Source organism: Eupeodes corollae, chromosome 2 (assembly GCF_945859685.1).
Source record: "Eupeodes corollae chromosome 2, idEupCoro1.1, whole genome shotgun sequence".
NCBI lineage: Eukaryota > Metazoa > Arthropoda > Insecta > Diptera > Syrphidae > Eupeodes > Eupeodes corollae.
The window spans coordinates 12,819,393-12,845,684 of NC_079148.1; the positions used below are offsets into that span (position 1 = coordinate 12,819,393).

The 26,292-nt window shown below is 37.6% G+C and overlaps 1 protein-coding gene across 4 annotated transcripts in view; it reads left to right on the top strand.

Moving 5' to 3' along the window:
* Nucleotides 1–1,391: 1,391 nt before the first annotated feature.
* The window catches only part of LOC129944055 (uncharacterized), a 36,078-nt gene continuing 11,177 nt past the window's right edge, over nucleotides 1,392–26,292 (top strand). Inside the window, exons 1-4 of one of the 4 annotated variants that reach the window (XM_056053214.1) lie at nucleotides 1,392–1,744; nucleotides 1,832–2,259; nucleotides 23,739–24,100; nucleotides 24,160–24,348. In XM_056053214.1, the coding sequence (XP_055909189.1) occupies nucleotides 1,567–1,744; nucleotides 1,832–2,259; nucleotides 23,739–24,100; nucleotides 24,160–24,348 (1,157 nt within the window). In that variant the 5' untranslated portion in view covers nucleotides 1,392–1,566. Of the gene's footprint in view, nucleotides 1,745–1,831; nucleotides 2,260–12,778; nucleotides 13,385–19,521; nucleotides 23,645–23,738; nucleotides 24,101–24,159; nucleotides 24,349–26,292 lie in introns of those variants that run through there. The other 3 variants (XM_056053212.1, XM_056053211.1, XM_056053213.1) reach the window with 3 other exon arrangements.

Sequence of the window (26,292 nt, forward strand, 5' to 3'; positions counted from 1 at the left end):
TTAGCAAAGTTTGAAGACAAATATTTTGAACAGTTTGAACAACACAAAGTGAGTACATAACTATGTACAAAACCTTGCAGCATAAATTGGGTTTTATTGATTGTTTCAATATTCAATCCACAAGGCTGTAGAAATTGCCTTTTAAGTCAGAGGATAGCTACTTCGTCTGAATTGCCATTGTGTAAACTTAGGTCACCAGAAAACACACATCACGTCCTAGCCATCTGAACCGTTCTGAAAGAAATAAAAAATGATTATTGTGAAAGACCTACTATTAACTTCGAGTAAAGCTGTTGAGCTTCTAAAAAGTCAAGAATAAACTATGTGAAAACGACCTTAATAGCGCAACCAAATTTAAAATGAAAATTTGGGTTGACCCCAAATATCTGACGAACCAATACCGATAGCGACTCCAATTTTAAGAAAAAAATTATATTACCTCAAAAATAATTGTATGCGAAGAATAACGTTTTTGACGTCTGGTAAATTTTTGAGAAAAATCAAAGTATCGGTTTATTTTACAAAAAAATAAAAACCTGCAAAACACACTATTAAAAGTTGGTAAAAATTGTTTTCGACTCGAAAATCTTGGCAAAGTAATTTTATCTTAAGAAAAATATTGTTTATAATATTTGGTAAAATTTGTAAAAATTACCAATAGAAAGTTTTTTTTTTAATAAAGAGTAAGAATCTACAAAACTACGCGAAATTGGTTACATTTAAATGAAGAAAACATGATCAACTGTCATAGTTAGGGAAATCTGTCTTGACTAACTTTCCATTCAACTTTCCAATAAAGTAGCCTTAATTGGAAGGCGATTTTCGGCAGCTGGCCAGATAATAGCAACTCGCCTTATTTTAAAGTCCCTTATGTCGCCTGAACCTGGCCAATGTTGGAAACAAAAATAGATATTGAAATCAAACTTATTTTATCAAATCTAAAATATCGTAACTAATTCTTAGTAAGTTTTTGAAAAAAATTCAAATAACAACTTTTTCCAGCACACAAAAGCAACAAAAAACTAATATAAAATGGTTTTCCACTCAAGTATTACGAAAACAAATAAATATATTGACTTCAAATTTTGTATCTCACACAAATTTTTGTTAAATTTTCAAAAAAAATCGACAGAAGCGCACGGATGAGATGTTATCAGCTTGAGTTGCATCCCAGCCTCTTTTTTTGTATTGAAATTGTTTTTTAAAAAAGAATTTACTGTACTATTCTAAGCATTTAAATTAATTTTTCAAAAATAACCACCACCAACACTCACTTCCGCCGTTCGTCATCGCACTTAGAAAAAACGCTTTGAAGAACACTGTACTATTGGAACTACTCTACCCTACCGACATAAAAACATCTGATTTGTTTTGTTCAAATTGCTTTAGCTGTCACTTGGACAGCTCTCAAAAGTCATCTCATAAATTCATTCGTGTGTTCTTTTTGTTGTTTATTTTTTGTATCTAATCTTGTTGCTCTTGTCGAAAGACAACGAGATTTTTCTGTGATTTTAGTATTTTATAAATTTTGACAAATTCTCGTATTTTATTAACTTTTTGGATAAAATGTCGAGGACGCTTTTAAAATCCATCCTCCTTACTACTTTTTACATTTCTCTAATATTCGCTGAAATCGAGTACAGGTGCTCCGACTTGAAGCGCTATGAAATCGAACACCATCTATCAACGAAGACTCCCTACCGTGTCATAGCCAATCTAGATGAAAGCAAATTTGAATATCCAGGTATGTAAATAAAATGATTGTTTTGTTGTTTTGTAGAATTGTTTACATTATGTTTCTTTTTGTTGGTTTTTTTATTCATCATCGAAGAATGCAAAGCAACGCGAATTTGGTCAGTGATTCGTCATGGGGCGCGTAATCCAAGCAAAATGATCATTGACAAGGCCAAAGAGCGTCTTGTGCGCATTAAAGAAAGAATACTTAAGAATACTCAGACTCGCTTTTGTCCGCACGAAATAGCAATGTTTAGGTTTTGGTATTTCAATGTCAGTGCTGATGAGGAAAAGTTTCTGGTGGCTGAGGGCGAAGACGAGCAGATTGAGCTGGCGGAGAGAATGCAAAAACGTTTTCCACATATTTTAAAAGATACTTACGACCCGGATGTGTACTTATTTAAATATACTGCCACACAGCGGACACTTAAGAGCGCTGAGAGTTTTGCGACTGGCCTTTTCGGAAGACATCGAATCAAGCATATACAATATCCAGAAGCACTTCATAAAGATCCTGTTTTAAGAGTAAGTACATGTACATTTTTAGGATTGATTTTTATTTGATTTGAAGTTCTGAAAATTGTCTGTTTTGAAATACACTGAAGTAAGTGGTCAGTGAGAGAGAAAATATGATCTTTCTTTAAAATCTCAAAATAAGAAAAATCTGCAGAGGTTCAAATTTGTAGAAGTCTCATGGTCTTTGTTTAATAATATCTGAGGTCAAAATATATATTTTTGAGGCTGTGTCAATACTCCACAGGCCAAAAATACCTTGGGTGTTTGTTCTATGGAGACATGACAAACAAATTTGTCGTTTTAATTTAAACTTTTCGCATGTAAAAAACATTGAATTCAACCAAAAATTAATTACTAACATTTTGAAGGTATATGTGTATAATAATTTTGGAAAACTGTATTTAATTCCGTCAAAAACCTTGAAATCCACTTAGCCAAATTTTTAATCCTCGCCATAAAAGACAACTATGGCAAGAACTGATTTTTGTGGTTAAGAAGAAATTTGCATTATGTTTAAGGTTCATCAAGGTGCTCAGTTTGTATATCTTTTTCAATCAAAGTTAACTAATACGCTCGGGGTTTTCCATTGATAAAATAAATCAATTTCTTTTATATTTATTATTGGAAGATATTGTTATCGGTCCGATTTGTCAAATAGAAAATCTAATTTCAAGGTCTTTAGAGTACTGTCTACGTTTAAAAATCTATTTTTGTCTTCCATATCTTAAGATCTAACAGAGATATAAACTACAAATTAATTAAGTTGTATGCTATTTTACATTAAGACGTCCATAAACAAGAAAAAAGAAAATTAAAATTTTTTTAAACCAAATTAAATCGAGCTTATCTTAGATATTTTACGAACAACAAATCATATTACGATGAATGACTTTTTAACTTTTGTATATATGTGGTTAAAATTTAAACAATATAATTTTTCTTCCATAAAAAATAAAAAGGAATTACTAAAAATTCTGAAAACTTATTTTCTACTCAATTATCTTAAGATTAAAGAAATAAATTGACTGCAAACTGTTGTCAATATTTCTTATAAAATCCACTTAACATTTGTTTTTGTATACAACATAGTTTATAAAAAATACTGCCAGATTAATTTGACGTCTCGAATTTCTCGACACAAAACTGATTAAACTTCAATTTTTGATTGCATTGCGCAGGTTTAGAGAAGACTTCATTTGCAGTGAACTGCATTTTTTGAAAGTACATTTTGACCAGTGCAACTAGATAGTTTTTCAAGTGTCATAAATTTCAAACTCCAAGCTTTACTTTAGTTCATTGTGCAAAAACTACCCAAAAACTTTAGTGTCTACAAAAATCTTCTCACGCAAGCTTCAGGTCCATCACGATTTGTGTTTTATATTGTAAAGAAATATTACTTGTTTCTTTTCCAATTTGACAAATAATGCTTAACACAAAGCATTGAATAAAATTTCTCAAAAAATTAGTAAATCACAGAGTAATAAAGTTCAGGGGTGGAATCGGCTAAAGTGATTGTTGACTATTATTTTCATTCCGTCTGTGTAAGACGATTCAACTCAATTCAATTCGATTGAACAATTTCTGATTGAAATTGTCAAAATTCGTTGTTGCCTTTGTGAAATTTTAAATTGATTCTTATAAAATATCTAAATAAAAGTTTCGAATTGGCTGATTTTGAATAAAATTCGTACTTTTCTTGCTCTTTTTCGAATGTCGTAAGCTTTGTCGGTCACAGGAATGTGTTTTTTAAAAGAAACAAAGTGAAGTAAGAACATTTTCCAATCGTTTGTGTAAGCGTCTGGTAGGTACCTCTATTCGGAATAAACAAATTTGTTTGAAAACGACTATCACATTTTTTTGTGATAGCTTTTTAGGTATCAATTTGACTATCACCTTATGTAGATCAAATTCGATCATTTTGATTGTCATTTATCAACAATCACCTTAGCCGATTCCAACCCAGGTTCCATGTTCTGTAACTCAGGAGATAAGTTATCGCATCGTTAAAAAATGAAACGATTCGTTCCCCACTTATCACCTCTGGAAAAAATTGGGTTTCTGTAACTCAATGCGATAACTTCGATTTTCGATTTGTTTGGGCTGGAAATTCCATTGGAAGGCGATAAGTAGAACTGTCAAATTGACATTTTAAAACAAGAAAAAAACAGAAAGTGAAATTCAAATTGCATTTATTATTCTTGATTTTATTAAATTATTTAAATAGTGTATTTTTATTGAAAGTTTTCGCTATTTTCATTGAAGAAGCTTACAAATGCCGCAACAAAATGCGTATAGAACGCCGCATGCTTCGAGACAGCACGAACCCCTTCGAAATGCCCGAGGAACGTTTCCGTGAGGTATTCCGGGTGAGCCGTGATGCAGCGCTGATTTTGGTGGAGGAAATACGTCCATATTTGCCACAGGGACAAAAAAGAACTTTTATCCCTATCCCCCTCCACGTTTGCTCGGCAATCCACTTTTTTGCAACGGGATAAATTGAGCGCCAATATTTCCCACATATTCAATGAGCTTTGGTGGGAGTTTGGGCAATTGAATAGCCCCCTGGCAAACTCTTTGTGGTCCTCCATTAATTGCACCAAGCATTCTTTTTGGGCCCTTGTAACCCGGGAACATCTCTGAAAATACAGTTTATTTATTTATTTATTATTATTCTATCAATAATAAGCAATTTATGTACATTTATTTACGTACCTTAATACTTTGTACTTACCTTTGCGACTTCGCTCATTTTTAAGTTTTATGTTGTTTTCTATAATTCGCCGCTTTTGATAAAGTGATATATTTTGACGTTTAATGTGAAAAAGTTATCGACTTTTAGAGATACAGAAACCCATTTTATCGCATTTTTCCAGTATTTCTATTCCGTTTATTCCAGTCGATAAAGTTATCGCCAGTCAAAGTTACAGAAACCCGATCATGCGATAAAATTAGTTTTGTTTCAATTCTTACCGTTTCTCGACAAGTTTTATCGCTTCGCAAATTACAGAACATGGGTGCAGCTTTCAATTGAATGATCAGCTGTCATTTCAAAAGCAGTTTTTTGGCAGCTGGTCAACCAGATAGACACAAGAAACTTGCCTTACATTCAAGTCCCTTACGTCGTCTGAACCTGTCGACTGTGATTGAAGTTTCTTTAAAGACAATTTAGCTTACAAAAAATATCGAACATGCAAATAGGTGTTCTGTATTTCGGTTTGTTCCATTTTTTATCGCATTCAAATCACTTTTTTTATTTCTGTGATTTGATCTTTGGTAGCTTTCTTCTGCTAGGAATCGGAGGGTTGCAGCAAGTTTTTGAATTGAAGAAATCGATGAAGGTATTATAAAAGATTCTATTTCCCTTAGAACATATAAAAAATGTGTTTTCTTAAATTACAATGAACGCTTAAAAGAGGAAATCAAGAATATACTTTATTCATCAGAACAATTCTTCATAATTTTCACACACTTACATTGTGTCAGGTAAATCGAATAATATATTTGTTTTGTCTCCCGAAGTTCGTCCTCTTATTTTTTCTCTTAAATTCTGCTTCCTTTTTTCACTTAAAAATGCCAATAATATTGCATCCATGTTCAAAACAGCAAAAATTGTGCTTCAGAAACAAAATAAAAATGGATACAGGATAATCCTTCAACTCTGACAGTTCGAAGTAATTTCGAAGTTTTCGAAATCTATCGAATTGAAGAACATGCAATTTCATTTCACGTGACATTGTAAAGTGATTTCAATTCGCTTTCGATCGAAATTCGGAACATGGGCGAAAGAACTAAAAATAAGGCAGTATACTCGTACAATGCCTCTTCTATTACTTTCAATGCAAACTGAATAGTTTTGTTTTTTAGATTGGAGATATTACCGATCCGATGCAACAGGTTTAGTATCTTTGTAAAAATGTATAGGTGTAAAATTTTACAATGCTACAACAACAAAATATACGGATTGCAATTTTTAAACAGTGTTGCACTTTATCTTTACCCGAAACCTATTGCAACAAAAATATACAGCAGTCTTGTAGAATTTCTGACAGAATGGAAGCCGAAAGAAAATTCATATTGTTCTTTTTATTTTATTAAATAGAGGAAGGGAAAACTCAAAATGCTTTTGAAAAAATGTCATTCTTGCGATATGGTTTGAATTAATGAACATATTGCGATCTAAAGCCTCGCAAAATGTTATCAAAACTTAAGTGAGTTCTATGTGGTTAGGTGGCAGTTTTAGCTTGGGTTTCTTCTTCATTATTGAAAATGTTGGTAATTTTAGGTGTCAAAATGAAGCTGATCATTTGTATGATGTTAGGAACATTAGATGGCAACATCAATCTGCCGCGCATTGTTTCAAGGACCTGTCCTTTTAAACATTTTTGCAGTCTCAAGAGGTTTTCTTCATTACTAAACCCACAGAGCCGTGTACTTCGATCGTAAGTACTGATGAAAAGTGGCCACTCTTCAGGGCTGCCATAGAAATTCGGTAAATCCCTTGACATTGAATGTCTGTTTGCCAATTGAACATTATCGGGTTGTGCAGACTCTTGCTGTAGATTTCTTGGATTTGCATGATGAAGTGATGTTGATGGGCCAGGGTTGTGTGGCATGGTGGCGGCAGGAATATGGATGCCCAGATGTTGATTTATTTGTGTTGTTATTTGTGCACTTTTCCTTGTATTCACTGCAAGTGCTTGGTGTTGTACATCGTTCTGGTTTCGAATCCAATTCTCGACATCTTTCGGATTTTTACGATTCGGAGCACGCACTTCTTTGACTTCCATTTACGAGCAAATCCAATTTCTTTCTTAGATAATCTTCATCTCTCTTCTTCTCTAGTTCTCTAGATTCTTCGAGGATCTGTAATTCTATTTGCCGGCGATTTGTTGAAGACGTCTTCTTGGAACGAACGGATTCTGCATCTGCCTTTTTTTGGTTTAGACATTGCGCGCAGCTCCAATCTTCTTCTTCAATGGCCGCAGTCACGGTGACGCAATTGAAATGGTACCATTGTAAACATTCGTCGCACTGAACCATTTCTTGCGTGTTGTCTAGGTCGCATAATTTGCATCTACCATCTTCATTGGCTTTGGCGATTCTACGACCCTCTTGTCGTTTACTTCTCCTTATTAATGGAGTTTCGTCAGCAGACATCTTTATCTTTATCTTTTACTTATTAATATAAAAGAAATTTGTAGAATTGTTGCTCTTCCTTATTATTGGAACAACTTATTTAAAGAAAAACAAAGAATCAATTTAAATTTGTCAGTTTCGAATTAATTTTATTAAAAGTAGAAATTTTTATGAGAAACTACAAATTTCTTTTAATATTACTTCGCAATTCTTGTGGTTCGTTGGTCTTCTCTCAATGACTGCTGAAATACGTTTGTCTGGAATTTGAATTTTTCGTTTCTTCTTCTTTTTTGCAGTTGCTATTGGTATGGCTTGGATTTTGTATCGTAAGTTTGGTATTTGTATGACATTGATGTTTGTATCTTGAAAGTTGGCAGTCGAAGATATGAGTGACAGTGATGCCACTGCCACTAACACCACTGCTTCCTTTTATAAAGATCAGCAATGTTCAGCAGTGAGAAAATATGGTCTATGGTTGAATAACTTTTCCTGAAACCAGCCTGGAATTCCGATAGAATGTTCTTGTCCTCCACCCACTTCGACAGTCTGTTGTGAATAAGTCCAGCAAATAGCTTAGCGCAGGTGTTAAGAAAGGAAATCCCTCTGTAGTTTGCTGGGTCCTCGTAGCTACCTTTTTTGTGAAGCGGAAAAATAATTGACTTATGAAAAACTTCCGGAACAGAGGCACTTTCGAAAATTCGGTTGAATTCGGATGTTAAAAGAAAGATAAATTTTTCCGTGGCGTGTTTGAAGAATTCAAAGGGGATCCGGTCATCCCCTGGGGCTTTGTTTGATTTTGCATTTGCAACAACTTCTTTCACTTCTTGGATCGAAAAAGGTACATCTAAGTACTCATCGAGGATCGAGGGAGCTGCATATTGCACCAAAGGACCATTTGCTGAGCGATTGAGAAGGCTGATGAAGTAGTCTCTAAGATCAGATGCCTGCAAACCCAGAGCTATAGTATTTATTTTTCCATTAAGATGCTTAACAGCTTTCCAAAACTCTAAAGATGAGCGGGTGTTATTTATAACAGCAATATTTAAATTTTCAAAGGAAACTCTCTTGGCATAACATAATCGTTTAGAGTTCCTATTCGCATCCGTATATAATTTTCTAAAAATCTGTAGGTTGTGGGTTCTTAAAAGATTGAGGTAATTAAACGACAATTTCCTTGCTTTCATGCATTCAACATCAAACCATTTTTGTTTAATTAGTGCTTTATTTTTTTGCGGATTGTTTTTCGGGATTGCTTTCTTAATCATTTCTAGAAGGGTGTTTATATCATCACGAATATCCAAATTTCCAAGCGTCTCCAGTTCTTTGTTTAAGTTTGTTTGGTAAACGTTTCGGTTCTTATCGTTCCAAATCAGTTTTGGAACAAGGTTAAGCTGTCTTGTATTGACTGGAGATTGTGATGTTGTACACGAAAGTGCTATTTCAAGCGGCATATGATCTGAAAACGTTTCGACTCCTACTTAAAAATTACTTATGACATCATTCCATTTTCCAGATATGAAGCAATAGTCAATGACAGAACAACTAGTTCCTCTAATGAAGGTATACTCCCCTTTAGCGTCTCCTTCACAACTTCCAATAGAACATGACAGTTGAATTCATCTGCAAGTTCCAAGATTTTCGATCCCTTGCTATCGCACAAAACGTCTTTCGAATTACGGTTCAGGTTAAAAAATGGGTAATGTGAACTGATGTAGTTATTTTGTGATTGGCCAATCCTGGCATTGAAATCTCCAATAAGCATTATGTTCGTCGAATCAATGCCTTGCAAGTTGTCACACAGTTTTTCAAAGTCTAATTGCCAGTGATTACAATTGAGGTAAACTGGAACTAAGTACATTTTTTCGCCACCAGCTTCGGCATCCAACACCCATGTCTCATTCGCCCTTTCAAACTTCATGTTTAAACCGACAAGATTTCTGCGATAACCGAAAAGTTCTCCTCCACTGCCACGACCAAAGATTGATGTTTTAACAGCATTATCCCATCTTAATTCATACTCAAAAAATAATTTCTTAAATCTATCTTCTTCTCCTTCTAACAAATGAGTTTCAAAAAGAACAAATGTATCAAAAGATTTAACATAATTAAAAAAATTCACATATAAAGTTTTGTTTTTAACTCCTGATACATTATAACTTATAATTCTAATTTTATTAATATAAATACTGGCATTCTGGTAGACTGGTGAATCTCATGCCTCTTGTGAACGTACAACGCTTGTGCTTGCACCCAAATTAACTTCTGAATGTTGTGGTGTCACCCTGTTGTCTATTCTGTCATTTACGTTGACGTTGTTAATTTCGCATTTCAAAAAATATTCATTCCACTGAAAGCGTTTCATTTTCTTCGAATTTCACCTGTTAGTTTTACTTTAAATGATCAACCCTAACCTCAAATGCTTGATAGGGTATCTTGGATAGGTGGATTTATAGATACCTTGTTGAACGAGTTGGATAGCTGTATTGAGATAGCTGTCAAAAAATAAAAACAACTTTCAGCTGTTCACAAAAAGCAGAGAATGATTCATATTCACTCAACCAGTCGACGTTTTCTTGTTATTGTATATGATAATGTTGTAGCTCTTTTTCATATTTTCTAATTTTATTTCTAATTCCTTCTCATCACAAATTGACCCGTGTTCTTCCAGAGCTTTTGCAATTTCTTGCACAATTGTTCTTCGCCGGGTTTTTGGGTCTCGAAGCAGGTCCTTTCTCTTTCTGCACTTCTCCAAAAAGAGCAGAATAGATTTATGTTTCCAACCTTAAAAAAGGGAATACAGTGGTTTTTTTTTGGGGTTTTGAATCATCTGAAAGAATAATTTACCTTCATTTTTAATCATTGCCACAAGATAAATATACATTTGCCTGTATTTTGTTGTACCTCTCGAACAGGATGAGGTTCTTCAACTTCAAAATGCTGGACACTAGACTGGAGGTAAGACCTGCTAGGTCATCTACAAAACGAGAGGCAAATAGCGTCTTCATCGTCTATTATGTACAGAACATCCTCAAATCAACTTCAACTAACATTTTGTATCTTTTTGTTTACCAACAAATACAAAAATCTGAAATCAGTTTTAAAGTTTCTTGAAATTCAACCATGTGTTAAATCAGCTGTTCTGTCAGATTCCTATATGCCCCAAAAATTCTTGGATACCTTTTGATTATTTTTGTTTTGACATCTAAGTTTTTGATCAGCTGTTATTTTACACGTAAAACACTAAGTCTGCTATTACACGATGAATCTAGATGCATGCGACATCTTCGAATTCTTCTTTGTGATCCTATCCTGTTTCTCAAGTGCTATTACACGTTGAAACTAGATTCATGAATCTATTTTGACAGTTCTCTTTCATTTTTATTTCGTCATCGACTTGTTTGTTTGTCTGTTTACTTTTATTAATCGAGAAAATTTTGTTATTCTCTAAAATCAATAAAAAAACATTTTGTTTTGTAAAATTTATGAGTATTATTATTAAAATATAATTTATAATAAAAAACAAAGACATAGATTCCTACAAAATGAACTGTCCGTCGAAGTTTGCTTCTCGAACAAAGAAACCAAATGAAAGAGAATAGCAAAAATACGAATAAGGGAACAGAGAAACGTCAAATTGTCGCAAGGAAAATTTTACCCGTGCGACACAGGTCGATTTTCTTGCGTCTCATGTTTTCGATTTTTTTTTCTCTTTTGCACTTATGTTGTTCGAAGTGTCGCATGCATCTAGATTCATCGTGTAATAGCAGACTAACAAAAGGGTATCCGGATACCCTATCTGCCTAAGATTGAACGCAGCCAATGATAGCTAGAACTATCACCTAACCATCACACCACAGGTAATAGAGTGAGCTATAGTTATCATTTGGTTTTAATCAATGATTTAAAACTGTTTCACAAATCGGTTATAGCGATCATTAAACAAATATTTGTAATTGAAATGCACCGGACGTTGTTTTTTTTACAGAAATCTGGTAATGAAATTCTATTAGATTGGAACACAAATCAGTTCTAACGATGCCATAATTGTTTGACACATTATTTCAGCTTTTCAGGAAAATAAATAACAGTTAGGAATTCAAGCAAATAAATTTTGCTATTCAACTCAAAAAAAAATTCTTAGATTGATGGCTGATTTACATGTTTCTGCATTTGATTTTTTGAAAAAAAGGGAACAGTACATATAATATTTACGTTTGTCAGATAGAGAAAAAAGAAAAACATACAAATCATATTCATTTTCGCATTTTTGGAAATTCCTGTAAAGCAGAAGTCAAGATTATAGTAAAGACAAACAAGTTCATCTTTGTTATAGCATTTTCGTCTGCATCAGTGTTTGAACAATTTTCTTTATTTCTAAATTTTGTTGCTATGTCGCATTCTATACATTTTTGCCTTTTTAATATTTTTTTTTACAGTAATGAAATACTTTTCCGAATTTAAATACATTTTTATTATTTAAAGAATTAAAATAATCTTTAAACTATTAATCAATGATTATTTTTGTTTCAGTTTTTGATTTATTTCATTACTTGCGGCAACAATGTACTATCAAAAAGTTATAGCATTTTATAGGAAGTAAAGTAAAGTATTCCCTCTCGCTTTCGGGTTTTGACATATGTATATGTCTGCATCTCTCTACTTTTCTGAATTATGTAGATGCAGATACATGTAAATCCACATTAAATCACTAAAGCATCTTGCACATGAGCTACGAACTGCGAACTCTGGATGTTCGCATATTTTGAGTTTTCTTTCACATAGGCTTTATTTCTATTTCTATTCGCAGATAGCGACTAATTGAATAACCCTCTTCTCCATATTTTCCTCAGCCATGATCTTCCACACAAAAACAAAAGAAGAGTGGTGTAATTTTGAGGTTATGTTGCGCGTGAACAATTTTTTCGTTGCAGTGTGGATGGTATGTGTGGTAGCAACCACACCGCAATTCGTTACTACCGAACTGTTTCTACAAAATGTTCTTATTTTAGAGAACAAAATGCAAATTTTATTTCCTAAACATTAGTGTCAATGGTTTCTTATAATTTAAATTTATTTTTGTTTGAAATTGACTTTTTGAAATGTGTAAAATCACGTTCGTTCGTCCATTCGTTCATTCGTTGTTCGCTTTCATGTGCAAGGCCCTTAAAATCGAACATAAATTTAACCACGTTTGCCATTTTAAGAATTAAAAAGCAATTGCAGAGAACTTGTGAGAAGTACAGAACTGTTCCATTCTCCGATTGTCATTCAAAACTTGAACCAAACAAACCCAACAAATCAATATGTCAACATAAAAACACACCATCTGTCTCTTTCATTCATTATCACCAACACTCACCACAAAACAAACAAACCCATTTTCATGACATCTCGTGTCAAAAGTGAAAAGTCGTTGAAAAAAATGCTGCGTATTTTTCATCAAACGTGATTCCCAAATTTTTAAGAAGCGAAAAGAAAAAATTTCACAAGTGTAAAGAATTTTCATTAAAATTCAATTAAAAAAGTGCAAAACACTAAACTACAAATGAAAACATCAATTATTACATAAACCGCTAAGTGTAAAGTTATAAAGTTTTAATTTCACTCAAAAAGAAAAGTGAAGAATTCGATTTCAATTTTTTGCGACTGAAAAGCAAAGAAAAAAAGAAAAAGAGTGGAACGAAAAAATGGCAGGAAAGAAAAACTGCGTGCAGGAAAAAGTCCTGAGTTTTTCTTTTTTTTTGTTCCTCACCATCACCATCTTCAACTTCGTCGTCTTTCAATTGAGTTTGTGAAAATAAAAAGAAAAGTTATAAGTAAAGAAAAACTTAATTAAAGAAAGAACACACATAAATAATTTAAATAATCCAACGACCAAGAATTTTAAGAGGATGCAAACACGCAATTCTTTATAATAATCCCGAAAAAAAGAATAAGAGCAGACGAAAAATAACCTACCAAAAGGATTTGTGACTAAACGAAAAAGAAAAGACTGTAGGTAGTCTCAAAAGTCGAATATGTTGGATTACCTTTCCCTAATCCTCCTCTGTGTTTCTGACCTGTGTCTTCCTATTCCCATTTCATTTGTTTCAAGGACTAGGACTAGAAGTGTTGGTGGCTGCTGGAATGTTGAATTATAAATTTCCATTTAAAAGCCTGTTGTTGATGTTTTAAAATTTAAAGTGTGCTAATTTTTCTCTTAACAAGTTGAAAGAAGACAAAAAAAACGTGGGTGCAAAGAAATGTGATGCCAGGCCTTACGAAGTCCTAAAGCAATTTTTCTTTTTAGTTTCGTTTGTATACCTACCTAGTTATCTACCTCCCCATACCCACGGTAGTGACATCGACGACGACGAACGGCGACATCGACTTCGACAATGAGTCAGATGCTCCCATTGATTTGTGGTCTTTTCCGTGCTCTAGATTGAAGAAAGAATGGAATGTCGATCGTCATTCCGCCGCAATATGTATTCTCTAGTTGTAGATTTAGCCATGGTTATAGAGATGTAGGTAGGAGCTGTAGCTTTAGCTCTTTTAGACACCCCTGTACCTACCTTTTTTGCATTCTTCTTGTCTTGTTTGATTAAATAAATATATGCATAATAATACGTAATTTTTCATACATTTTTCTTTATAAATTTGTATATATGTATAAATGTATATTATGCAATTGGAAAAGACGCTAATCTTTCTTTCATTTCGCATGTCATGAACCCTTGAGTGTCTCAAGAAAGAAATACAAAAAAAAACACAAATCAAATTGCTCTCCATCATTTGTTTTGTGTGCACTTTTGGTTTGGTGTTTTAGGTGGCTTTGCTTGCTTAAACTGTACTCTATACCTACTCATTGGCCTGGCTTCAGATTCTACTGAATCGTCTCGTCTGTCTGTTTGAATATTGTTGTAGACTGTAGGTAGGTAGGTTGGTTTAGTAAATAAATACGCAATCAACCATCGAACACATGTTGGGCGTAGGTTCATTCTTTCTTTTGGATGATGATGATGATTCTTCTTCTTATTCCACTTACATATATTTTAAAATAATGAAATGGAATGCGTCAGGTCATTCCCATTCATTCATGCATTTTTATTATTTTTGTGTAATTTTGTTGTATTTGCATATTTTTTTCTGTGAGATTTTTAAGGTAAAGGTATCATTTTGGGAATTTGGATTTTAATAATAATTTTTAAAAAAAGTCACCATTGAAAATTTAAGTAAAAGAAGAAGAAATAAAAGTTAAAAAATGTCACGTTTAAAAGGCGTGAGACTTTATTGTTATTTATGTTGTTTTTGTTTGTCTCTTCTGAGAATTATTCCAACAACGACGCGACGGCGGGGGTTTATTTGTTTGTAATTATATTATGAATAAAGAAGTAACAAAAATGAATGAATTGTTGTGATTTATTCGGTTTAAATTGTAGGTTGTTTTGGTTTTTTTTTGTCATGAAAACAAATTATATTCGTGTCATTGATCTTGAGGTTTAATTGAAACAGGTCATGTTCTTTTGTATTATTGACATTCCCCAGTTTTTTTCGTTATTAGTACTTTCCACCCGTATCACTTATCGTAAAAAATAAGAGCAGTTTTCTTTACCCTTTTTCAATTTGCCAGTAGATCAACTCTAGAGTTGTTATCGTTATTTAAGTCCAAGTGAGGATTGTTTACATAAAAGTTGATAGAGACGGATTTGAATAGTTTGGTATAAATAAAAAAAAATGTGTTTGAACTCACTCCAGCTCTTCACCAAAAATTCTTCCTTGACTCTTCTTTCTTTCGTGCTTCATATTAAACCGACTATCCTTTCTTCTTTTTGTAGTTCCCATGGCATTATGGTTAGTGCGTTGGACTGTCATGCCAGAGGTCTTGGGTTCGATCGCTACATATGCCATCTAAAGTCTTTTCGAGGGAACTGCCTCTTGAGAGGAATTGGCAAATCCTCCAAGAGTAACTCTTGTCATGCAAAAGAGCTTTCTCAAATTAGCCGTTCGGATTCGGCATATTAACTGTAGGTCCCTTCTATCTCTGACACCATTACTCGCACACACGAATGGTTGAGAGTTGTAAGTCATTAAGCCCTAGATCTCAACGGACTGTTGCGCCACCCAATTTATTTAAGTGTAAAAAATGGAAAAAATTTCGTGGACATTAAAATAGATACAGAGATTAAAAAAAAATTAAATGCAAAGCTATTCTGGACTTCAAAATTATTTTTCTATCTGGTAGTCTGGGACGGAACTGGGCCTCAACCAACATGCGTCTCCAGCCAACTCGGTCCCTAGGTAGCTGTCTCCAGTTTCGCACGCCAAGTTGGTTGAGGTCTTCACCCACCTGAGTGCGCCAACTGAGTCGCGGGCTTCATCTACTGCGCCGTCCCTGGCTGGAGCGTTGATGTTCATTCGCTCTACATGACCCAGCCATCTGAGCCGTTGAACTTTAATTCTGCTAACTAGGTCAGTGTCGCTGTACAGTTCGTCGTTATATCTTCTCCATTCTCCATCTAAGCGAACGGGACCAAAAATCACCCCAAGAATTTTTCTCTCGAAGCATCCTAAGACGCTCTCATCTTTCTTTGACAGAGTCCAGGCCTCAGCGCTATAAATGAGAACCGGGATGATCTAAAATCACCATCTATAAGACGATGGTGATTTTAGATGCTCGAGAGAAAACTTTACTTCTCAATTGCCTTCTAAGTCCAAAGAAGCAGCGATTTGCAAGAGTTATTCTTCGCTTGATTTCAGCGCTGGTGTCGTTTTCTGTGTTTATAGCGGTGCCTAGGTAGACAAAGTCCTTGACTACCTCAAAGTTATAGCTGTCCATGGTGACGTTTTGTCCAAGACGTTGTCGTTGTTCAGTGTCCTTTTTTGATGACAGCATATACTTGGTCTTGCCCTCATTGACCACTTAACCCATCTTCTTTGCTTCCGGCGCAATGCTCAAAAACGCTCCACTGACATCACGCTTTGATCTTCTAATTATGTCAATATCATCTGCGTATCCGAGTAATTGGATGGATCTTTGGAAGATTGTGCCTCTAGTGTTGACGGTTGAGTTTTGCACAATTCTTTCCAGAACGATATTGAAGAAGTCGCATGACAGTGCATCGCCTTGTCTAAAACCTTTTTTGACATCAAATGCATCGGTAAGATCTTTTCCGACCTTGATAGAGCAGCGTGCATTCTCCATCGTCATTCTGCACAAACGGATAAGTTTGACAGGGATGCAAAAACTAGACTTTGCTCGGTAGAGCTCTTCCCTATAGATGCTGTCATACGCGGCTTTGAAATCGATAAAGAGATGGTGGGTATCGATTTGAAGCTCCTGGTTTTTTTCCAAGATCTGCCGTAGTGTGAATATTTGGTCGATAGTGGACTTTCCTGGTCTGAAGCCGCACTGATAAGGACCAATCAGGTTGTTGACGAATGGCTTCAGACGTTCACATAATACGGCAGAGAGGATCTTATACGCAATGTTAAGGAGGCTGATGCCCCTGTAGTTTGCGCAATTGAGAGGGTCTCCTTTTTTATGTATTGGCGAAACTATGCTGAGATTCCACTCATCGGGCATGCTTTCTTCCGAGCATATTTTGCAGATGAGTTGGTGTATGCTCCCTACCAAGTCATCGCCTTCTGCTTTGAATAGTTCGGCAGTTATTCCGTCAGCTCCAGCAGCTTTGTTTGACTTAAGATTAGATATAGCTATCTTCACTCCGTCAAGGTCGGGTAGGCGGAATTGTTGGCGGATATTTGGCTCCTACAATTTGTCTGGCTGTTTGCAAATAGTGTTGCAATAGTTTCCAAAATATCATGTATAAAAATTAAGACTCAGACTCTAAGAAATCTTACCTCATATTTCCGCAAGCTTTTAAGTGTCTGGCGGAAATAACCGCCGACGAAAACTGTCTGACAGTATCGATTTTATATTTTTAATGAAATTGTGTAAAATATTTACAAAAATTATCACTCAGACTTTAAGAAAAGTAAGAGAGTTTTGTATTTACCTTTAGTACCTGGTACAGGTAAATTGGCCGCCGGCCCAAGTTAGCAGGTATGTAGACCTTAAGAGTATACACTATTCTGTACGATACATTTTGTTACTCAGAAAATAAGTAACGTCTGGTGGCCCTGGGCTCTTACTCTATAACTTTGAGCACCGTGATTGTTTTCAGTAGAAGTTTTTTCTATTTGCAATATGATTTCAACTTTAAAAGCATGTACCTCTATCCCTAGCGGAAATTTTATCCAAAATCGATGAAGTGATTTTTTATGGTATATTTTATTTTGTATTAAAAATTTGTGTTGGAAAATTTGTCTTCATCTATCAGACAGCAGTCCAAAAGAAATCTTTCACATTTAAATAATAAAATGACTTCTTATGGAAGCTTTGATAAACATATATTCTTTATTGTATTTAATTACATGCACCTAAAATTGGCATAGATAAAACTACTTTTCATTTTTAAATCACAAATCTATGAAAACTTATTAAAATAATATGGTATCATCATGAACCACCTGTAACAAGTCTCTCCACCCATGCAAATAGCGACCTGAAGTCATGCAGTTGCTTAACTGGAGACTCCGAGGGTTCTGGATCACTTCATTCAGTAAAATTAAGTCGCCTAGAATATAATGCGGCAAATACATTTTTCCGTGACCAAAGCTTAATTTTTGCAAAATATCAGGTTTAAAAAAAGATTGTACACAGATCATAGTAGCGTTTCTCCACAATATATTGACCCAACAATTCTCCATTAGACCTCTCTCCAACGCACCTTATAGGTCCTCATACAAGTACAAATGCTTATCTTCTAAACACAGTTTATGATTTTTTCGTAACGCACTAAGTTCCGGAAATTCATATTAGTTAAGCCTTCATTTGATTTATAATGATGTTTTGAAATGGTGCTCAAGTTCAAAAATACCCATTTTCAGTTTGGGTTGGATCCCTGCCTATGCCATTTAAATTTTTTTTTTTCAAGGGTACTGCCTCTTGCGAGAAATTGATAAATTCTGTCATGAAAAGTGCTTTCCGTAATAAGCCGTTCGGATTCGGCTTAAATCCGTAGGTCCCCTTCATCCCTGACAATAGTACTCGCTTACAGGAATGGTTGAGAGTTGTAAGTCACTAGGCCCTAGTTCTCAATGGACTCTTGTACCAAACAATTTATTTTAATTTATTTACTCAACATTTAAGCAGGACCATGGTACGTTTTGAAACGCAGTAAATTTAAGTTATAAAGAAGTTTCTATCTTTAAAGAGCTTTGACTTGACACAACTATTTTAGTCTATTGCATTTGAGAAACGTCTGCGTTTTTCTTTATCTTGACCCAAGGAGTTAGTTTTGCAGATCTCGTCCCGTCTTCTCAATCTGAATCAAACAATTGTGAAAAGCGGTTTTTCGGTTCTTTCAGTCGATTTCGTAAGCCTGTAGCTAGCCTTATTCTGCTTTATTATAAAAATCGGTCTTAAATTTTATAAATGGATGAGAGGATTGAATGTCATATTCCAGGCATTTTTTCATCGTCTCCTTAAACGGAATTTTTTCTTTTTATTTTTCGGGGCTTTAATATTTGTATCGTTTGCCCGTGATTTGGTTAATCGTTGATTTAATCGATATGCAATATTTTACGTTTAATGGCAGCATTCCTCAATAAACTAGTTGCGACAACTTTGAAGATAAAATTAGTCCACTTTTCATCCATTTCTAGGACCATACAGCCCCCTGACTGTCACCTTCCATCGGGTTCTTTAGAGGCAAGTCCTAACGCGTGATGTTGATCGAACATGATCGACGGATGCAATTCCACTTCCCAAGACCATTCACCCTCGGAAAGCGATACCATTAAGCCAGTTATCTGAGTCTATATTGGCAACTGGGTACTCAAGTTTCTTAAAGTATTGTGGAATTAGAACCTCAATTAGTTCTAGAAAAATGTAAACTAGATTTTTAAGTCGCTTATTTAAAGTACTGAATCGAAGTGGATCTAAGCACGAAATTTATTCTGAGGGATTTTAGTTCGTCCTTCACGCAGTTCCTAGGATTCCTCCTTGAAACAAAATCCATTTTCGTAAAATCACTCAATTTCTTGGTCATTGGATTAATTAAATTTACATTTTTATTTTTATCTAAAAAGAAACTGTTTAAAAAGAACTTCAGTGATACCAAAAAAAACATTACATATGTCCAAGTGCATAAATAATGGACACCATTCATAAATAACTGTATCCAAAATCTGAGTGTTCATAAAGAAATCAACAACATTAAACAAAAGAAACAAAATAAGTGAACAATGCTCGATCAAAGTCGCTGTTCGGTTGGCAGCCGCAAGACTTCGATGTCTGACAGTCTCAATGCATCATTGACGCTAGCCAATGGCTATTGCGGCACAACCGTTCCCGACTACCAGTGTCCAATATGTTTCCAATCGAAACGCCATCAGGAGAACATCGACGGGATAATGTTTGAGAAGCAACAATGGCGCATCCGTGAGCGAATGAAAACGGCAAGTGTTGCTCTGGTACTCTGCCTTAACATCGGAGTCGATCCGCCGGATGTTGTCAAAATTCAACCCTGCTCACGCCTCGAATGCTGGATAGATCCGTCTTCTGTGTCGGCTCCCAAGGCAATGGAATTAATTGGATCGAATTTGCAGAAGCAGTACGAACGTTGGCAACCACGAGCCCGCTATAAAAAGTGTCACGACCCCACCGTGGAAGATGTGAAGAAACTCTGCACCAGTTTGCGTCGCAACGCCAAAGAAGAGCGCGTACTCTTCCACTACAATGGTCATGGTGTCCCGAAGCCGACGGCCAACGGAGAGATCTGGGTATTCAACAAGACCTTCACCCAATACATCCCGCTGTCGATATTCGATTTGCAGGCTTGGATGGGAGCTCCCTCGATCTACGTCTATGACTGCTCGAACGCTGGGATCATCATAAACTCGTTCAATCAGTTCGCCGAGCAGCACGAAAAGGAAATGGAGAAAGTGATGCAGACAATTGGGCCAAGTGCACTGCCAGTGGTCACGTACAAGAAGTGCATTCATCTGGCAGCGTGCTCAGCGAACCAGATCCTGCCCATGAACTCCCAGCTACCGGCCGACTTGTTCACATCCTGCCTCACAACGCCCATCAAAATCGCTCTCAAATGGTACTCAATGCAGGGGAAGTTCGATCTGGTGCCGAAGATGCACAGCGATCTGATCGACAAGATCCCCGGACAGGTGAACGACCGCCGGACCATGCTGGGTGAGCTGAATTGGATCTTCACTGCGATCACGGACACGATTGCCTGGAACACGCTGCCCAGAGATCTGTTTCAGAAACTCTTCCGACAGGATTTGCTGGTGGCCAGCTTGTTCAGGAACTTTCTGCTCGCCGAACGGATCCTCCGATCACACGACTGTACGCCTGTTTCTAGCCCTGCGCTGCCACCGTGCTTCCGACACCCCATGTGGGATGCATGGGACCTGGTTGTGGACCTGGCGCTTCAACAACTGCCTGACATTCTGGAGAAGGGTGCTCCCTACAAGCAACTCCCATTCTTCGAAGAACAACTGACTGCATTTCAGGTCTGGCTAGACCGCGAATCCGAGTCGAGAGTGCCGCCCGAGCAATTGCCAATCGTGCTGCAAGTCCTCCTCTCACAGGTACATCGTTTGCGAGCGTTGGATCTGCTGGCTCGCTTCCTGGATCTGGGCCCGTGGGCCGTAAATCTTGCCCTGGGCGTTGGGATTTTCCCTTACGTACTTAAATTGCTGCAAAGCTCCGCAAAGGAACTGAGACCAGTATTGGTGTTCATATGGACGAAGATTCTAGCCGTGGACTCTTCGTGTCAAGTGGATCTGGTTAAGGATCACAAGTACTTCCTCTCTGTTCTGCAGGACACCACTGTCACAAAGGAAATACGAACTCTGGCCGCATTCGTGCTCTCTAGCATCGTGAAGAACTTCCTGCTGGGCCAAACGGGCGCGCTGCAAGGCTCACTTGTGTCCATCTGCTTGGTGCAGCTGAACGATGACGATTGGCTGCTCCGCCAATGGCTGGCGATATGTTTGGGACAGTTGTGGCAGAACTTCGACAAAGCGCGATGGTCGGGTGTCCGCGATTTGGCCCACGAAAAGCTCTACCACCTGCTGCAGGACCCCGTGCCGGAAGTGCGTGCAGCTGCAGTCTTTGCCCTTGGCACGTTCATCAGTTCAGTGACCGATCGTTCGGAAGAGCACGCCAACAACATTGACAGAATCATAGCGATTACCCTGCTTGATAAGGTGGCAGACGATATGTCACCTCTGGTGCGCTTGGAGCTGGTGGCCGCTCTGCAATGGATGGTCATCCTTTTCGAGTCGCAATTTGTCACGGTCTATCTGCAAGAGTTCCTTCCTAATTCGGCCGCTCCTGCCATCATTTCTCACAGTCCGACAGCACACCCGCATCATCACACCACGCATAGCTTGGAGCGCAACATCAACATGAAACGTGGCTATAGCTCCAGCTGTATCTCGAATATGGCCTGTGCTCCATCGAGTATCCCCTTCCATGCAATCTTCCTCAAGCTCTGGCAAGGCATCCATAATCTTAGTCAAGATCCCTTCCCAAAGGTCGCGGAGGCTGCCCAAAAGGTGATCAACTCTGTGAGGGACTCGGCCCTGTCTCTAATCACAGCGAAAGAGGCGACCACAGAAAAATGCATCAGCTTGAGTGTAAGTCTGCCGCCGAGTCCCAACACTCGGACGAATTTCTTGGGAGAATCACCGCCCGTTGGGCTGAATCACTCCGAGGTGAAGTCGAGTGCGGTCGGGAGTAAACTGAGTGTTCTGGCGAGTGGGGTGACTTCAAAGCTCCGTGGGTCTATGTTTCCAGACCTCGACTATCTGGACAGGAAGATCCGTACGACTTCTATGAATGACGAGGTGGACAGCGGTTCGGGCCCCTCCACTGCTCCCGTCACGGATAATCATCTGCCTGCAGGACTACGAAACATGAAGCCTATCGTCACCACAGCCTTCCTGCCATGGGCTGTGAGCTACTTCACTCGTCCCGGAAAGAACCGCTACACGAATCCAGTCAGTGAAGAACAACTTACAATGCCCGCTGATAAGAACTCCCCCGAATACCGAGGTCGTGAGTGGCGGTTTAAGAGAAACTCAAGCGTGCGGCAGATGGCCCTCGACCAGGAAGCATTCGCGGTATCCCACAAAATCGACATCCAGAACTGGATGGGAAAGACGCAGTTCACCCCATCCATCGTGAAGCTTTTGCCATATGAACCGCAGATAGCGGTGGCGTACAAGGAGAAGGTTTCTGTGTACGATTGGAGTCGGTTCTCCGTCTGTTCCTACACGCCGATGAGCTGTAGCCCCAATCAGAGCGGCAAGAAGACCACCAGTGCGAACAGCTCTCAAACCACATCGGCGGCGCAGGTGGGGGCTTCGGCGACAACTCGCGTGGGTGCCATTGAGTTCGTGAACGCCCACGACGTGGCGATGATGTTAGTCGGCCACGACGACGGCATAGTCAGAGTGTGGCAGGAGCCATCAATAGAATCGAGGGAGTCTAGTCGCTTGGTAACAGCTTGGGACGCCTTGCCACTGCGTGTCTCGAAGAAGGAAATGACCGGAATCGTGATGTCGTGGCAGCAAGTCACTCAACAGTTGGTGGTGGGTGGCTCGACCCGCTACCTTCGCATTTGGGACGCCGAAAAGGAGCTTAAAGTTTGTGATATACCCGTCGGGGCTGAGACGATAGTGAAAGCGCTTTCCGCAGCGCCGCCAGATCCGACGCGGATGGACCTGCTGGCGGCTGGCTGCAGTGACGGTAGCGTGCGGATCTTCGATCGACGCTGTTCGCCCAACGATGCCAGGGTGCGAGTCTATCGGGAGCATGCCGGTGCCATATTGACCACCTATCTGAGGGACGATCAGACCACACTCATCTCGGGATGTTCACAGGGCCGGGTGAACGTTTTCGACATGCGAGGCCGCACCACTCTGCACCAGTGGGAGGTTGGCTGTGATGTTCTAACCATAGCTATCCATCCCGGTGTAGATTTGGTGGCGTGCGGAAGTAGTCAGAAAATCGCGATCTACCGGCAGTGTGGCCGGACGCAAACGGTGCTGCGAAGCCATGAAAGTGGCTTCATGGGACCGCGAGTTGGACTGCCATCGTGTTTGTCCTTCCACTCGCATAAAGTAAATTTGGCTGTTGGATTTACGGACAACACGGTGGCCGTTTATGGATCACCGGTTCTTCCAGGTAAATGCTTATAAATAACTATTAGAATTAAGACTACCGACTGTACAAATGGAACCATAGCTAACAGATAAGTTTTGTTTATATATCTTTTTAGTTTTATAAACTTTGCAAACGCTGGAAGTCCGATGTCGACAAAAATCCCGATGCATTGGATTATGTTAAAAAATTTGCTAGCGGACCTGAAATGCGCGATGTTGTTCGTCATATTAAACACCGAACCCAGCTTGATGATATCACACAAGAAGACGCCCATTTAATGTACACAATTTGTGCCTTTGAGACAGCATGGAATAAACACAAGAAAGCTTCACCCTGGTGCTCGGTTTTCAATAGGAAAACAATACAATTTATGGAATTCGCTGAAGATCTTCAATATTATTGGATTGATGGTTATGGCTTTGATATTACCCACAGACAGGCATGTCCTGCTATTATTGATATGTTTGATCATATTGAGTAAGTTTTAACTATTTTTGTTGTTGTTTTTAAAAAATAATTTTTAAATATATTTTTAGTCCTCATTCAGTGCACAGTAATGCCACATTTTATTTTACCCATTCCGGTACAATGCTGAAACTTTTGGCTCATTTGGGATTGTATAAAGATAAAGAACATTTAACTCATAAGGATGCAGCGATAGTGAGGCATTGGAGGACAAGTGCAATAGATGCGTTTGCCAGTAATTTGGCTTTTATTTTATACGAGTAAGTTTATTTCTATATATGTTTATATCTTCCAGTTATATATTTAAAATATCTTAATGATGATATTTTAATGTTCAAAGAAAAAACAGTGACATTGCCTTAGAGTCGCAAACGAGTTTCGAACTTAACCTATTCCTAAAGTAATGACTTGCCAACTCGTATTCCTGACGTTGTAGGGTAATCTGGCAAAACTCTAGACTTGTTTCTTAACTCTGATATTATGATTAATATGCCAACAGTGTATTATCGCTTCATTTAAAAAGGAACTTCAAATTTAAAAAAGAACAAGTAAAAAACAAACAACTACTAGAACCGTTTGCCAATATGGAAAAGCTTTGCTTCCTTAATAGTTACTTTGACTTTAGTACAGGACAAATCTAGCACACCCAAAGATAACGCATGATTTGTTTCACGCTGTAAAAAGGTTAATAGGATTACAGATATAAGTTTTCGTTGTTATAAGGCCAACTCCATTGAGGAAAACCGGAAAGAGTTCAAACAAGATAGAAAGAACGTTTATATTCCACGAATCAGATTTTTGCATGATCAGAAATTCCGGCAAAAAATGCTATGCCCTAAAGATATTAAAAGTTTCTGGACATTTAAAAAAAGTAGGAACTGCGTGACATGTTCGGTTTTAACGCACCTTTATAATCATACTCCCTTTAAAGCCAGTTTATTTGGAGCAAAGTTTGCTGTTAATTTGACCAAAGAGATCCATACATCCTCTACTTGAGAGCTTAAACAATTTTATAGGACGTATCTTCGCACTCGTGCAGTTGCTAGCATAATTAAAGATTATGATATTCACAAATCTGCAAGCCCGGAAAGTATCCCCAATATTGTTCTTGAGTGGTGTTGTTCAACGCTGGCAAAACCACTGCGTAAGGTTTTTATACTTCATACACCACAGCTCTTTTGCCTAATGGATATGAAACAGCATTTGTCCAGCTTGTCCCTAAAATTGGCAAATCCTCCTCCTCCTTTCTTCTTTTTATAAATGATCTTTTGTTTGAAACTTCTAACCCAATAAATTGTTTAGTTAATAACAGTACCCTCAGCTTTTCATATTCGTCTTTAGATTCTTATCCTTGTTCTTCGAATGTGGACTAACAACGGGAACGGTTTTACTTGGTGTTTAAAAAGCGTGTTTTACAAATTTTTTGCTATTTTCTCACAAGTCCTAATTTTGTTCTGTTTGACCATAAAATAAACATTCTGTTGAGAACTAGTGCCATGTCAGGGACGAGGAGGGGACCTACAGTTTGTATTCCGAATCCGGAACGGGCAATTTAAGAAAGCACTTTTTATGACAAGAATTATTTTTGGAGGATTTGTCAATTCATTCAAATGCCCTCCTCGGCTTCTTACGGTAGCACGGATCCTGGTGGTCCAATTTTTAAAGGCTCTTCGGCATAGATCCGACTGAACTTAAGCGATGACCTGTTATGTTCACCTTTAGGGCATCGGTCGATTGTGGTTTATTTGCAAAGACCAGCGACTTCAAGAAACCCCACATTAAAAAGCCTAGCGGGATCAAATCGCATGACCTTGGTGGAAAGTTCACATTACCTCTGCGAGATAACCTTACCCTTAAATCGTTCATGCAAAATGTCAATAGAGGCGTTTGCTGTATGGCATGTATCGTCCTCCTGCTAAAACCACATGTCCTTTAGGTCCATATGGTTCAATTTGGGCCATAAAAAATCAGTTATCATCGTTATGTAGCGCTCGCTGTTGACGGTGACCGCCTCACTAACGTTGTTTTCAAAAAACACGGACCAATCTACACAAAACGGTAACTTTTTGAGGATGCATTATCGCCTGGTGAACCTCGCGTGGGTTCCGAGAGTAGGAAAGGAATACAAAATTCTTTGTATATTCATATTGTGTGAGATAAGGTCGAAGGTTATGTAATGTCGGAAAATAAAAACAATATTAGTA